Source organism: Myripristis murdjan, chromosome 14, assembly GCF_902150065.1.
Source record: "Myripristis murdjan chromosome 14, fMyrMur1.1, whole genome shotgun sequence".
Taxonomy (NCBI): Eukaryota; Metazoa; Chordata; class Actinopteri; order Holocentriformes; family Holocentridae; genus Myripristis; species Myripristis murdjan.
The window spans coordinates 16,709,756-16,727,207 of NC_043993.1; the positions used below are offsets into that span (position 1 = coordinate 16,709,756).

At 39.4% G+C, this 17,452-nt stretch overlaps 1 protein-coding gene across 1 annotated transcript in view; it reads right to left on the bottom strand.

The window, feature by feature from the left end:
• Window positions 1-17,452, bottom strand: part of LOC115372074 (neurexin-2-like) — a 161,250-nt gene that overhangs the window by 109,924 nt on the left and 33,874 nt on the right. The window contains exons 2-4 of the mRNA XM_030069784.1: window positions 9,344-10,520; window positions 7,110-7,130; window positions 3,118-3,162 (exon numbers count right to left, since the gene is read on the bottom strand). Of these exons, the coding sequence (XP_029925644.1) occupies window positions 3,118-3,162; window positions 7,110-7,130; window positions 9,344-10,052 (775 nt within the window). The 5' untranslated portion in view covers window positions 10,053-10,520. The remainder of the gene's footprint in view (window positions 1-3,117; window positions 3,163-7,109; window positions 7,131-9,343; window positions 10,521-17,452) is intronic.

The following is a 17,452-nucleotide window of genomic DNA, read 5'->3' on the forward strand; positions in this document are numbered from 1 at the left end:
GGCTTTACAGATGATTAATTTCAAAGTGGTCTATAGGCCCAGGGCACAGATGGCAGTTGCTGACTTTCTCTTCCCACTCGGAGGCGAAGGAGTCAGTTGTCGACTGGATGCGCCCCAACCTAAGCCAGGCGGTGGGGAAGTGTGGCGGGCAGGGCGGCGATTTAGTATCGGTCAGTTGCGATGGCGAGCCAGGAGCAGTCGAGCCATTCCACGTGGTGCACCTGTGCTTGATTAATCTCCCGCTTTAAATCTGTGTATTTCAGTAAATGCTGGCAGAGAATGCCAGGACTGAAGCACATGGGCGCACAAACACACCTGAGTTTCCAAAGCCTGAAAAAGCTGTTCATTCTTTTATAGACTGTGGGAGGAGGCTGTTTTATATTTGCCCCTTTGGATTGTGGAATTCTTTGGTGCCAAAATAAGTACAGACTGAACAAGCATACTCTCTCCAGTGTCCCCCCAGGTTAAAGACAGAACATTGTCAAAGTCAATAACAAAGCTCTGATACAAAATTAAACAGTTGAATGAAACTTTTATATGAATACCCATGAAATCATAAAAAATGTGCTCTTACGAACACTAGCTCTGCTTTGACTGCGTATTGCCTGGAGTGATTTTTTTTTTTATTTTTTTTTTTTTATAAATTTTCATTCAACAATCAATTACTGTCCTCTCCTTCTCATTTACTGATGCATGAAATGGTGCAATTACATTTACTACTCATTCCATGACAGACCACACTGTGGCAGGCCTTTGGGACATACTTCTGACCTTAAATATCTTATCTTGTAGCTTTCCTCTAACACAGCAGAGAGACGGAACCACGAGACAGTTGAGGCAATAGCAGCATAAATTCAGCTGTGTGGTTTTAACATCATACCCATCAGACGAAGAAGGAGCTTGTGTTAAAGAGCAACATAATCTTCTGCACTTGACAGTGCCAATCACTATTTCTGAACATGAGCAACTCTGTCCCAAAGCTAGAAACCACAGACCCTAATCTATGATGTCATAGAAATGTAGAGCCCGGAGCTGCGCCATTTATAATAAATGGTTGAATGACTTTGTGAAATCATACTGTACCATATTTGTCTGAGCATTTCCATCCAAATGACCTTGTTATCAGTTTCAAACCAGAGAAAGTACTCAAGAAAACCCAGGGTACTTCCTCAACCTTTTTTTTTTTTTTTTTTTTTTTCCCATCACTGGTAATTAATTTTCTATGGGAACATGGATGGCGTATGTCAAAACTTAGGTACTCTTCTATGGCACTTAGAGACTTGCACTAAGTCTTTACAGTATGTGATGTTTATAGAAATAACATTTAAACATTAAAATACTTGTTTCAGTAATTGTGGTCAAAACCATGAGGAGAAATGCTACTACTGCAGAATGGATTCAATTTCTATGAAACTGGCAACTAGGAATGTATTACTGTATATTTTAATTAAACTGCAAGAGACACTAATACACAGATGTAGTGGTGAAGGACACTGATCACTACTCAGGATATCATGCTACTATCCTTGTGCCATAACGAAAGGGTGTTTCTTTGATCAGAGCAGGAATCTCTAATACACTGAAAGCATATTAATTTGCAGTTTGTTACAGTAGCATGTGAACCACATTTGGATGACCTATGTAACATTAAGCTGAGGAGAAAAATTATGACTGGTGCTCTGTATTACACCACCACATCTCTATGCTTAGAGACAATGCTGATTGCCATGGAGACAGGATGGTGAATTTTACCTACATTTTCCCTTATGGATTTATGACATTGAACAGTAAATACATATGTATGACTACATGGATCTCTTAAAGGAACAGATATATAAGTCTGGTTAAACAAAGATACTCAAATAAATCGAACTCAAGCAGACAAGACAGACAGAGCAAATTTGATGTAGCTGAGTGACACCCATCCTGCCAACAGTCACCAGATGAATTCCAACAATGTTATCCCTGTTTTTTTTTTCTCCTTCAACTGTGTTTCTCCTCAAACTGCCACTATTGCAGCGTATTTGTGTGTTTTTCTCTGAGGTTTTACGTCACAGTAGCTTCACTCTGGTGCAGAGGGTTTTCACCGCTACATCGCTGAGGCAGCAGCAGAGCCGTTACAGCAGCAAACTCATTGAGCATGCTTGAGCTTGAGTTGAGTATGTTATCTTATGACCTTGTGCAGCCCAATCACTATTATGAACATGAACAAGGCATCATAGAGTCTCTTTCCTGGAGAGGGAGCAGTTAAGAAGACATGGAGATCAGTATTTACTGGTAGAAGCCACACGGGCAACAATAACAAAGCAGCAATTGTTTTTTTTTTTCTCCTCCTGAATCTGTGTCCATATGAATATTCAACACGACGGCAACAAGATTACTGCCACAGTGACAGATAATTTAAATAAAAATTAAGACTCTGGAGAGTGTTTTTTTTTTAATGCCATTTGGAGGGAATGCCATATTCCCACTTAAAATGGGCAAAAAATTGATGAATCAGTATTTTCCTTTAAATGTATGTAAATCAGGTGAATGTATGCAACACAGCCATGAATAAATTTGTTTGGAAACAAATGCAAATGCAAAAAAGACTTCCTCTCATAATGTGCTACTGCAATGTCCAAGCTATAATCTGCTAGGCTGCATTTCTGACAAATTTGAAATCATGATTTGCAGTAACCCTGAAATATACCAAGTAGCTGTTTTGTCTATGAAACATATTTCCACTGAATGGAAATATGGCACAAAGAGGACCTGCCTTTCTGTTCTGAGAGCTCAAGCATTTTTCGCCTACATTTACTCTTGACACCTGTTTATTCCCTTTGAAAACACCACATGAAACGAAGCCGAAGAAAGGCTATGAGCATAGATGCATTACCTTGGTGAAAAACTGCAGAGGTCAAAGGTGATGTTCCAGTAGCTCAGTCAGTGGTCAGGACAAAGGTTTGACGGACAAAAATTGAGTGAGTACAGTGAGCATAACATGACAGGAAGCAAAAACGAATAGGCAAATATGTGGGAGAAAGAGGATAGGAAATATTAGTGCAACACAGTTAACTAAAATGACTGCAGGGAAGGGAAATGCTGTGATCTGGTGGTTGGGAAGGTAAAGCAAACCAATAGACCCCATACCTTGGCGGTTTAACATCAGGTGCGCCAGACCTTGAGGGAAAGAACAGAAAAAAGGATACGAAAACAGGAAGTTCATAAAGAGGTTTGGGAAAACAAAAGCATTGTCACAATGTTGAACTGCAGTTTGTGACAGACATCCTGGGGAAGGTACGGATGTCAGAGTTCAAAGTAAAACAGAAGGAGAAATCAAACTGAAAACAGACAAACATCTCAAGGGGGAGGGGAGAGCAAGATCAGAAAAAAAACATCTTGATTGGTGCAACCCGTACAGGTAGTTGCTCACACAGATGCTTTTTTTCAAATGGAACACATACTGTATGTTTACTTGATGTAGACAGCTTTTGAAGATTGTGTTTCTGTTACAATTAAGTAATTCTCTTTTATCCAATCCATAGTCTGTTTTTCATCGCAAACACCTTATACAAAAATAGACTTGCTATCAAAAGTATACAAGGTTTACTCTATTTCTCTATAAAATAAAAAAGCAAAATAGGCTAACTGAATGGAAAAGTGCAAATTCCAGAGCAAACCATATATACCCCAGGCTGCAAAATCTAATTTTACTTGAAATGTAATCACAGTGCTTGGGGATCATTTTGATGGCTTCTAGCCTCAATATCTACAGCAGCAAGGTACTGAGACATGGAAGTGTGATCTATTGTTTTAATTTCTTTACAATTAAGACAATAAATGTAGCATATATCATTTTTTCCCCCCACAATAAATAATAACTAACACTGCAAAAAAACAAGCTGTGCTAATCGGAGTTGGTTGGAATCTGTGAACTCTTGAAGGAATCTGGCCAATTTAGCCTGTGGATGTGATGTTATTGATCATTTCATCATGACACCCCATAGGGGCTGTAGAACAATGATCCCTTATCAGCGAACTGGCTGCTGTGCATACACATGCCATCACTCCTCTACATCTACTGACCTTCTATTTAGAGGGAGAGCAAGGTGAACCTATGACAGACACAATGAATACAAAGACAATATTCAAAAGAGCTCTGCACTGTCAGACAGCATCAAAGACTTTGCTGTTTGCCGAAGCTGAAAAATCTTTTTTATTGTGATAAACATCCCTAGAGTGTTTTTTTTCCAGAACCCTTTTGAACAGTCAAACCTTGCTTCAGACATGAAACATGTCATGCATTGAAGTGTACTGTAGTGCTGCCATCTCTGTGTTGGCATAGTAACAGGCTTGTGTTCTCTGTAATATGAAGTTGACCCCCTTCCCCCTTTTTTTCTCTCTCAGTGGTTAAGAGTCCAATTCTAATATTCCCTCTTTGACAGTTTGTGCCCCCATCATTATTTATTATTGAATAGTAAACATCTATTATTTTCAACCTGCACTGTATACATTTCTAAGGACATATATGCAGAAAATTTTTGAGGACACAGAAATGCCATTTTCTAATCAATTTATGTCAGAGACTGCTAAAATGAGAAAAAATATTCCTGCTTTAGTTTTTGTCATGTATGTCACTGCTAGTAACAGTGGGCATCTTAAAATGCTTACACAGATTGAATCACTTTATTAATTTTGATACATGTATATAAGCATTAAGGTATTTCAAATGGGACAGAATGCTATCTTCAATTTAGTGGAGCCACATAAAAAATATAGATATCCAAGGGCCTTTCAGTCATTACTGTGACTTTAATTAGCAAGCATCTAGGAAGAAAAAGACATTGCATTAGGATTAGGATTTGCTAAATTTGTTTTTCCATGAAAAGTACAGTATTATGGAGCTTGTTGTAATCAGGGATTAGACCAAGGTCACTGCTGCAGAAAGATGTGAGCCCACTAGGACCAGCTGTGTCCTTTCTTTCGAAGATTTCTACGCTTGCTTTGTCACAAGCAACAACATCCTTTTCATTTTCTCACGCCGTTTCTTAGTGTCTAATTACTGAGTTGCAACACTTAAATCTCAAAAAAATCGAAGAAATAAAAAATAGCAAAACAAAGCAATGGGCAATGTGCTTGCACTTTGCATGTGGGCATTTGTGTAAGGTGTTTCTATATGTTTGAGGGATTTGCTTCTTTGTTATATATCTGCTGTGTGAGGTGGCTGTCCTTATCTCTCTTTCACAGACCTGCTTTTTGCTCACAAAACATCAGAGGATGCTGCTCTCTTTTGGCATCAGAGCACGCCCCACCATGGCCTTTGTCCACATAGATAGACAGGAGTCTATGTGCTGCATACGTGAACAACTCAGAGGACTCACCTGCCGTGCACTTCTGATCCAAAGGTTTTCTCTGCTAAAAAGTAGTTCTTCAGATTGTTAAATACAGAGAATCTCTGCACCACTTTAAACCCCCAGCCAAGACCAAATATAGCATATGATTTACCATCTTTACCATCTTTGAGGGGGGAGGAGATGATTTAGCAAAATGCATAGATGAGTGTATTTCCATCTATGCAAGGACCACAATGACTTGCTGCCAGATGTCACATTGAATTGTCCCAAGGATAGAGGAAAAAAAAGAAGGGATCTGGTGAGTGTCATTTTCCTACTGTCATTGTTGTTTTCATGCATTCTGCACTGGGGATTGTCTGCATGTCAAAGCTTTAATCCAATAAAGATTCTGATGCGCTCTCTTTGCAGTATGTCATTTAATAATGCTTGCCTTTTTGCTGTCAGCATAGCCATGCCATCTTTGCTCATCGCAACTGGTATTAAGAATGATTAATGCTTGTTTTTGGAAATAGTCCTGAAATGAAACCTATTACCTATTACTGAAGCATATCACCCACCCAACAGTGACCAAACCTTTCCTTAAACCTCCTAAACCTTTCCTAAATATGGTTTCCAGAATTTATCAAATAATTTGCCATCTTTAACGAAACATCTAATGTATTTTTTCCCACATACTCATACAAGAAATATTCAGCAAAAAACAACAACATGAAAGTCATTCTACATTCAGGTCAGACCACACATAAAAATGATAATGTTTTACACTCTTCTGCACAACCATCATCTATACAACATGGAAGTGTCAAAAGTAGGATTTCATATAGCAGGTGTGCAGAAGGCTGTGATTTTCGACTCAGTAACAGTGATTTATAATGTGCAGTGGTTCAGTGCACCTCGTGCTGGTCTCCTGAGTCTGTTGGCCGTCCTTTCACCAGAACCAGCAATCCTTACTGGGGAGATGGATGTCTCGCTCTGCTGCAGACTAAACAAAACTGTCGCTCCCCAGTTCTACTTTCAATCTTCATTTGGTGTACAGTGTATGAGCCTTATTAGAGACCGATCCTGCTTAATTATGCTCTGTTAAAAAATGGTATCTGTTAAGAGAAAAACAGCCCTATTCCTGGAGAATGAGATAGAATTAAGGACTTATGTTTCTATTCGCTCTTATTTTTTTACTGTATTTTATGAAAACATTTCCAGCTACACTGTGCAGAAAGTTTTATAATCTGTTGAATGCTCTCGATGTCAAGGCCAGTAAGCAGCCATTTTATAGCCAGGACATTTACTGTATGGCTTCAGCGTTTGGGTTTACGTTACATTTCTACCTGAGATAATAATGTCATTCAAGACAGCATTCAGTGAGATCTGGCTGGGAATGCTATAACAGTAAACTCATCCAAAAAAGGAAGAATTTTATTTGTTTTTATGAGGACAATAGGGTCCTGAGGAGATGGGGGAAAATAAATACCAACACAGTCTCCAATTATGTAAGGTGTACAGTCATTTTCTCAACGCTTCCACGTACGTCTCCAGTCACCTTGAGTATACTGATTATATATACACAATGTCAGTTCATCACATTAAGTGCTCTTCCCTGCTTCACCTCATCACCGGTGACAGTGTGTCTCCTTTCTGCTCAGTTTGTTTGATATCAGAACTGCAGTCCAAACTGATGATAGCCACCAAAACCTTGATGTGATAACAATAGCCTTTGCAAAAATAAGAGCAACATAATACATCTACATCACAAAATGATCTTGGACATGGCCTTACCTTCTACCTCCTTCTGGATAGCTACAGGAGAATAAATAAAAAACACAATATTTAGTATTGGTGACAGCAGGATGTTGCATCAAACCACCACCAGTCATTCAGTATTTCCATTTAATTAATCCTGTTATGTGCATATCAACTGCGACAACTGCATCTTACAGATGTTTCATATGGTATTTCATGTTTCAAATTTTGCTTGACAAGCTTAACAAGTTTAACAAGTTGAGCATTTGAAATGCACATGTACCAGCCAGGGCCAGTGATGCCTATAGGCATGGCTTTTCCAGCGGAGGCGTGAGGTGTTGCTTTATCTCTGGCTCACTGCCTGAAGCAGGGGGGCAATTGTTGGCAGCATTATTGGCAATCAATATTGCCAATAATGCTGCCACTGTAAAGCATAAAGACAGGGATGTGCACTAAACTATATTGATATGATATTATTCATGTCGATTAGCAGTTTATTATTGGTATTGCAGTCCTGAACAACTTTATATCTCTATCTATCTGTATATCTATATCTATATCTATATCTCTATATCTATATCTCTATATCTATATCTATCTATCTATCTATCTATATATATATATATATATATATATATATATATATATATATATATATATATATATATAGTATACTATAGTATTATCAAACATTAAAAATGTCAGTAACCATTCTGTACCTTTATTATATTTCCTTCCACTTTCTCCACTTTAACATGTACTGATGAATCATGCTATTAGTGTCTTTTTAACTGTGTCTGATCTGAAGCCAAAACATCTGCAGCACAACTAAGCATTGTATTGTGTTGTATTTAATCCTACCATTACCATTAACTCATTTATATTTAGTCAAATTTTCTTCAGAAAATGTAGCCTTTTCTATTTTAGGTTCTACTCATATACCTTTGCAGTACCATAGCTCACTTCCATGTCACGCTATGTGCTTGTTGTTTGCACTTGGTGTAGATTTTCCCGAATACATACATGCATACATACATACATACATACATATCCTATGAATGACAGTCCACTGGTATTAAATGTCTCCGTGTTGAATGGGAAAACAGCTGCCCAAGCTCCTCAGACAGAAAAATGCTCTGTGCCTTGAAAAAGGATGTGGAGCAGCTGGTAAAGGAAGTCTAAACCTGATGCAAGCATTGGATGATAAGTGCTGCCATGGACAAGGAACAGTTTTATGTGGGCTTTATTGATCACTCTGTTGGGCTCAGTCAGACTACTATTGCTCCATTACCCTATGGCTGGAATAAGATATTTTTCCATTTATAAGTTCATGCCAACTGTGAGGAATTCAGTCATTTTCAGTGCTACTGACAATGCAGCCAAAGTACATGAGCAATATAAAAGTATTAGGAAATTGCCAGTCACAGTAATACCAATCAATCACAGATAACTGTATATTGAAGTTTATGTTCCCACGATTAACACTGGTGTAATGCCCCATTATTTTTATTTCCACTGAAAGTTCCAGGGTGGATTATCATGTTCTTCCATTGCAGTCACACCATTTGAAAGTCCAACCAAAACAAAAGTTAAGATGGAGAAGCAGGCACCACCAGAGGGAAAGAAACTGAGAAAAGTTATATTGGCTATCAGTGGAAGAAATGTAGTAAGTGTAATTCTGTGGCATCATACATTCTATACGTGTATATTTTTCAGTTACATTTTGTTTTATTTACTATATGAATTTTGCATATTAGAATCACAGTAAAAATAAGACAGGGTTAAAACAAGACTTTGTGGGTGATGGTGCAATGAACAGTAAACAGAAAAGGTGAAAATATGTTTCTATGTAAGTGATCAGAAAAAAAAAAAAAATGTTTCCTGAAACTTCAACAAACAATCAAGAATAATAATTGTGATTTAATAATTTTGCAAAATCCGTAGGATGATCATTTTTACCTACACTGTACAGCCCTAACATCCAGGTAGAAATATCTGCACACACAGAGAGAGTGATGTTTAATGCTCTGTGAAATGGGCTTTGACTGAAAAAGCAATCAACACCATGCGTATAACATCCAAATTTTCTAAAACCCCCAATCACAGATAGTAGCACATTTAATGATTACAATAATCTTGGGTACAACAACACCCCAGTTAATGAACATGAAAGTGATAGTGATTAAGAACTCTAATATGAATTTCAAAGGATTACCTCGAAACACATGCTTCTTCAAAACTTAATAAAGATCACTGTGTATTTGTCTCACCTTCTTGGCAGTACCTCCCCCTGTAGCCGCTACTGGTGCAGTCACAGAGGACCTCTCCTTGGTGGATGGAGCACAGACCTCTGTTGTTGCACGGCGAGTCTGTGGTACATATATACTCCAAATCACTATGAACACCTTGGCCATCCAACAGTACCGGCAGTGCCTCCCCGAGTTTCAAATTGGCTATAAAACCCTGGAATGGTGGCTCGTATTTAACAGTGCTGGAGGTCAGGGCAGAAAGACGAACATCTGGTGAGATGCCACCCACATAGAGGTCACTGGCTACTACCATTTCATTCCTCTTGGACTTGACCTCAGCCATTTTCTCTTCATTATCCACAACCAGCTTGGTTTCTCTGTGATTTCGAGAGAGGAGGATCCGGTGCCAGCGCTGGTCATTGATATGTGTCTCGGTGTGCAGGGAGGCCGGTTCAGCACAGTGGATGGTGAAGCGCATCTGTAGCCTTCCATCTGTAATTAGAAGCTCCAGGAAGTCGCAGTTCCCTCCGTCATCCAGGTAGAGCACCAGGGCTTTGCTGATGTTGGTTTTCAGAATAAAGCTGAGCTCACCTGATGACTGGGCGTCCCATTGGCCGTAACGCGTCCACTGACCGGGAACGCCCTCATATTCCAAAGCTATTGCTGTCACTGTTAACATCAGCCCTGCTAACAACACTGACCATGAAGCCTGGCCTTCACGCCTCCCCATGACGGTTACTATCTTCAGCTCCTGGCTCTAATCCCTCCACTACAATCTCTATTTAATGTGAAGCCACTATAGCTGCGACAAGAAGAACCTGTCTACTTGCAATATTTTTTTTTTTTGCTATCACCCTAAAACCTGCAGAATAAATAAGACTATAACTGACAAATGTAGGAAGTAAGTTTCTTTAGCCTTAGCTCTCTAGCCTGACTCTTTTTGCCATCTTTCCATCGGTGACATGTGGAAGAGTGAACAAATGAGGCACATTGCAGAACACTTTGCATTTAGTTTGGATTGGATGAGAATGAGAACAAACAAAACAACTGATCCGCAATACTCTGTGCTTCCTCGTCTTCTCCATCCAGTATCTTGGCCTCCATCCAGCAGTGTTCTTGTCAGTTCCCCATGGGCTAGCTAGGCCCTCAGCCAAGAAGAAACAGGTACAGCCTCCACCATTCTCAGCTTCCCAACATCCTAAGACATAAAAGAAGAATGAGTAATGAATGGTTGGAAAGATTATTGACAGTCTAGCATATACAGACCGAGAAATGTTAAATAATCTAGTCATTATAAACCATGCAGCAAAATAATTAAACAATCTAACAAATCATTAAAATGTCAGAGGGGAAAATATTGAGATGAAAGAGAATGTTATTGAGGATTTATCATTCCAAATGCTTTATAATGATTGTTTCCTAAAGGGACACAGCGCAGGATCCAGCGGCAGCAAGGCAGAGAAGGCGAGTGCTCTTTTCAGATGGCTTTTTCATTACCATTCACTTGGTGGGACTAGCATCCTCATAAGCAATTGTGCTGAAGTTGTGATACATGCTTTTCAGGTAGAGAAGACTGGGTAGCACCTGGGGAGGTATTGTAACCACTGCTGGCATCCTTTTCTCAATTATTTCATCATCTCAGATTTCATCCTGCTAATCGTGGGAGCCACTGGAACTGACTTCTCCCATATCTATACCAATGGGCAAATTTGTCATGAATTTTGTGAGTAGCAGCCTAAGGCTAGTTAATGGAAATTAAGAAATTTGAATATTATTGTCGATATTTTTGCCCAAATTTACCTTAAATGCATGAATTGAACCATTTATTGTGTCCATACCATTCTAATCCATGTTCAGCAGAGTATTTACGGCTGCCTGTGAGCCCACTTCTGCTCTATGGATGAGCTATGAAGTTTCTCCATCAGACTAATAAGTGTTCATTATACCATGCAGTGCCTGCTCTTTTTAAGTAAAAGCAGAAGTCCCATTTCCATGTCCAATCAGCTGAAGAACTGGCCATCTCATGTATCTCCCTTAAAAACAGTAATATTCTTTCCACAGACAGTTATGACTCTCAGATACACTGGTTGAGAGATGGCCTCAGCTCTCAAGCTTCTTGGAATAAAGGAACTGACTGCATTGAGGTCAATTCAAGTGTTATTAAGCACCTATCTTTGGATATCCTGAGGACTGTGACTGCATTTTTTGTTCACCAAGAAGAATACTTTGGCCTTCATTGAACATCAGTTCAACCTTTTGTAATATTGCTGTACTTGCCAGCAATTAGCCACAAGTTCATTCTTGCAAATGAGCAACACTCCGCTTGCTAACCAGCTAACAGCCCTGATCATTCAAGGAGCCTTCCTCTGTTCAATTAGTGCCTTGTCTGACCTCTTTGTGTTTTGACCTCTTTTCACCAGATGCTTCAACTCGCTGGTTACTTTTCACCACAATTACTGATTGCACTTGCAAAGCAGTTAGAAGGATATCCTGTGTCTTTGGCTTTGTCTTTGGCTTACTGGACTAACAGTAAAGGATACTAGTTCACTCTGACATATAGACAAAACACAAGCAAACCTGGTTTTATCAACTGGTTGTGGACTCTGTATTGAGAGAAAGGACACCCACACAGACTGAGGTCTGTGTGTCTGTGAGTTTGTTGTGTTAGAAGCTGATACATGATCCCATTTCACTTGCTTCATGATATGACTCTACAATAAAGACTGATTTTGAGCTTTGAACTTTTCAAACATCAGCCTTTGGGACCCTCCTCCTATCCAACCTCTAGATCTCAAGGTTGGTGGCTCAGGAGGAGGGCCTGACTCCCACATCTCAGCTGGATATGAATGCCAGTGAGCCTGGGGTTCCTCTCAACGGATTTCATAGATGTTTTGATGCGCTCATATTAGAACCCCAACCCATCTATTCCAGCTGAGCACAAGCCAAGCAGCAACACTTGATCAACAAACGCTACATGAAGTTGGTCCTCCCACATTCAGGCCAGAAACTCACAGTGGTAAAAAAAAAAAAAAAAAAACACAGTCTGTGTTGGAAAGACAGAAATAATTTTCTGTAATCCCAAAAGAGTGTACCTCTCCCTCGTGTATATCATGCAAGAACGCATGGTGGTGGAAGACGAGCAGAAATGTGTGCCAGTGTTTGACAGAGTGCTGAACCTGAACTATTTGTCCTTGGCCGATACCATTCAGAGAGTGACCATGCAACAATAAATGACCAGTCATCCTGCAGAGCTGAACTTGCAAAGACAATCTGCACATATTGTATTCTGACAGACATTATATTCTCTCATCCGGCCAAAAGCGTGATCAGATTAGAGTCCCCAAACCCAGCAGCTGGTACTTAATGTGAGCACTGAGAAAAAGCTTGAAACAGAATCATTTTAAAATACAGACAGCATGTTCTAATCTATGTATCCAAAAATAGATTTTAAAGATACATATTTTAATATTTCTATATATCAAAATTTATATATTAACTTATCAAAAGACTCAACAAATATTTTCCGATTTGCTTCTGAGGTTATACTGCTGAACTAACTGGTATATAACCAAATTTGGCATATTGGTTAATTTAGATCAGTTGGTTCAAATGGGGCCCAAATCTGCAAAATTGTGCTGGGTTTGTCAGCAAGCTCCATCTTGATTTTACCTCAAATCTCTCTTCTTGTCAGTGAAATAGTGACAAGTTTCATGAAATGAATTCACTGAATAAGCAACTGGCCTTCATTCCATCAACTAGAGTCTGTGCCACAAGATGGGCTGCAGCTGCCATCTGAAGTGTTGGGAAGTTCAGCCCAGTCAAACCATATGACATCTTCTATGATATCAGTAATAAAAATCACTGCTGTCATTCACCTACATTATAACATGACTTCAATAATAATAATAATAATAATTAATAACCATACACAGCCTATTGAAAAAGCTAGATTAAAAACACCAATAACAAAGCTTGTTTTAATGTTGTCCAAATCCCTCCTGGAGTAGCAGAGCACGGTAAACTCCAAAGAAAGTGTACGTTTTAGAACTAATTGGTTGCAAGTCATGTGTTTACATAACCTATGTATATTTACATATAAGATAAATGCATTTGGAAGCATTATGCAAAAGTTTACATAAAAAAAAAAAAAACAGAATTAATGTCTTATGATGAACTCCAGTCAAATTCAATGAGTCAGTTTACTGTAGCTATAGTAATTTGTCTCTTTAAAACTCTGAGGTTTGCAGTTAACCACAAACAGAGCTCATTTGTCCCTAGATAAAACAGACCTTCTGTGTTTAAAAGGAAATTTCAATCTCATTCATTCACTCATTCATCCTTTCTATCACATCTAGGAACAGAGGCATTTCACACAAGTGTGGCCTGATTTCATCTTGGCCACAGAGTGAAATTCAAGATGTGTTTAAGACCGCTGGCAATTGTGGCCTCAACTGGGTCTCCCACCGATGACGAAAAGCACTGCTGGGCTCCTTCACTTCAGTGCAACACATCAGTAGTATCACATATAAACAGACAGGGAGGTACGCAGTCCCATTAGCTTCACAACCTCACTCATGTGATTTGCAACACCCACATATCCTCATTAAGAGCAACTCATGTTCCAGCACCAACATGTAACACCTAAAGGCATCTGAATGTGGGAGTAGATAGGAATACGCACAAGTCCGTACCAATATTTGGTGCATGCCAAAATTTACAGCAGGTTATGGGCAAAAAATAATTATCTGCTCTACGGTACTGATCGATTGCATATCTTTAGCAAACATGTTGGTGATGATGGCAGGTTTTCTCACTCCAGCTTCTGTCACACTTTGGATATGGAGACATTTCTGAATATTTTTGGTTGGGAAGGGTGGTTGATTTACCAGTTTCTGATTCTAATTATGGGTGGTCAATTAAGATGATTCCTGTATGGTGTGAAGCCTCCACTAAGCATGCTTTTAGCTCTGACTTAATAATAGCTGAGTGTGCTTCTTAGATTTTGACTAAGGTCTTTAACACAACACTGTGCCCATGCCCACACAGAGCATGTGGCAAAAATATGACTTACGTTTTCACTGGCTAACTGGCTTTAATCTTAGTAAAAAAAATAAATAATTTGCACTTACACGAAGATTATCCTCTTAAACCAGTTTACCCTTTTAAACTCAGCTGACACAATGGCTAAGAACTTGCTAACCACATGTTGAGGCATTCAAACAGCATGAGCACATAAACTGTCTGCAACATAAAATGTCTGCAAAAGAACCTCAGTTGAACAGTCGGAGCCAATTGGTGGTTGTTGTAACCTAAGTAAACATCAAGTTAACCATCAAATGCGACAGCTGTACTGACAAGCGTCTCTCTCTCTCTCTCTCTCTCTCTCTCTCTCTCTCTCTCTATATATATACAGTGGTCCCTCGTTAATCGTGGGAGTTACGTTCTAAAAATAACCTGCAATAGGTGAAATCCGCAAAGTAGCCAGCTTTATTTTTTATAGTCATTATAGATGTTTTAAGGCTGTAAAACGCCTCACTACACACTTTATACACTTTTCTCAGACAGGCATTAACATTTTCTCACTTTTCTCTCTTGTTTAAACACTCTCAAAGTTCAAACCTTTGTAGAAAAATAAGTCCAGTATAACGCTGTAAAAAAAAAAGCATGCAAAATTGCACTAAAAAAAATCCGCTAAACTGCGAGGCCGCGAAAGGTGAACCGCGTTATAGCGAGGGACAACTGTATATATATGTATATATATATATGTGTATATATGTGTGTGTGTGTGTATATATATATATATATATATATATATATACACTACTCACAAAAAGTTAGGGATATTTGGCTTTTGGGTGAAATTTATGGAAAATGTAAAAAGTTCACGCTACAGTGATATTATATCATGAAAGTAGGGCATTTAAGTAGAAGTATACACTGGTGATTTCCTCATCTCAAACAATTTCTTGAAACAAAAGCCAACAACAGTGGTGGGTATACCACAACAAAAAATGTCAGTGTCAATAACTTGTCATGTGCCCTTCAGCATCAATTACAGCTTGACCACGACGTCTCATGCTGTTCACAAGTCGACTTATTGTCTGCTGAGGCATGGCATCCCACTCTTCTTGAAGGGCGGCCCTCAGGACATTGAGGTTCTGGGGTACAGAGCTCCGAGCCTCTACACGGGACTCAGCTGATCCCATAGGTTTTCTATGGGATTCAGGTCTGGAGAAAGTGCAGGCCACTCCATTTGAGGTACCCCAGTCTCCAGCAGCCATTCCCTAAAGATACGACCTCGATGAGCTGGAGCATCAAAGACCTGATGTGAATTTTGCCGTTAAACTCCTTGTTAGAGAACAGCAACTTGTGCAAAAAGTACTGAAACATTGAACAGTTGGACATGTGCATTCAAAAGTTTACAGAAGGTCACATTAAGTTCACCTGTAAAGGTTATAATGCATTTTAGGTTCATCCTGAAATTTCACCCGAAAGCCGAATATCCCTAACTTTTTGTGAGTAGTGTATATATAATTGTATTATATTGTACACCACAACAGTGGATTTGAAATGGAGTAATCAGGACGTGATTTAAGTGCAGACTTTCAACCTTAATTTAAGGGGTTGAACAAAAAAATGGTATTAATCGTTTAGGAATTACAGCCAGTTTTATGCATTGTCACCCCATATTCAGAGGCTCAAAAGTCATTGGACACTTGACTAAAAAGCAGTTTCATGGGCAGCCGTCGTCATTCCATGACAAATTAAGAAAATAGAAGGTCTGCAGTTCATTCCAGGTGTTTGCATTTGCATTTGACAGCTGTTTATCAGAACCCTCAACATGTGATCCAAAGAGGTGTCTATGCAGGTGAAGGGGGCCGTCATAAGGCGCAAAAAGAGAAAAGAAAAATCTATCAGAGAGATAGCAACAGTTTTAGGAGCAGCCAAATCAACGCTTTGGTATAACCTGAAAAAAGAGGGAATGCACTGGTGAGCTCAGCAACACCAAAAGGCCTGGAAGACCACAGAGGAAATCTAAAGTGGATGACAGAGGAATTCTTTGCCTGGTGAAAAAAAAAAACTATTCACAGCATCAAGGGAAGTCAAAAACACTCTGGAGGAGGTAGGCGTATCAGTGTCCAAATCTACAGTCAAGAGACGTTTGTGAGAAAATAAATACAGAGGGTATACAGCAAGTGCAAACCACTGGTGTCACTCAAGAACAGGAAGGCTAGATTAGACTTTGCAAAAAACATCTAAAAAAGCCTGCCTGATTCTGGAACAAGGTTCTTTGGACAAATGAAACAAAGATTAACTTGTGCCAGCAGGATCAGAAGAGAAAAGTGTGGAGAATGAAAGGAGCAGCTCATGACCCAAAGCAGAGCACATCATCTGTCCAGCATGGTGGAGGCAGTGTCATGGCATAGACACGTATGGCTGCCAGCGGAACTGGGTCACTGGTGTTTATTGATGATATGTCTGCTGATGGAAGTAGCAGAATGAATGGATAGATAGACAGACATATAGATACATACATACACATAGATATACAGCACTGTGGTTGTGTTTTGCTCCATTCATCCCTCTCACAGGGTGGGGGCTATGTTGTTGTGGAAGTGCACCAAAACTTTGGATGTTGTTGAGGGCTAGCAAATTCACCAGTTAGTTACCTGGTGAAATCTGCTTAGCTCCAAAAACTGTCATAATTATTGCTGCAGAGAAGAATGCCACAGCCTAAAACATAATGAACATTTTCAACCTCATGTTATTGGAGTCCTCCCTTCATTATTCTATGACCCACACAATACGCCGCTGAAGAGATTTTGCAAAGGAGGCAAGAACAAACTGCTGCTGCAAGTCAAGCTGCTACCCTGGGGGCTGGAGAGGCGCATGCAAACAGTATCTGGTAGTATAAGTACAGATACACAGCCTTGCCCACTGAGACTGACAGTGTATGCTGCAGGGAATGAGGTTGTGCAGTTTTTGCTTGAATCCATAGCTGAGACTGAAGAACAGGGATCATCACTGTGTGTTTCTCAACATCAAAGTCTTGATGCACACACTGACAGCAGTGAACTCACATTCCCTCATAATATCAACAGGATATAAACTGGTGAAAAGCAAGACACG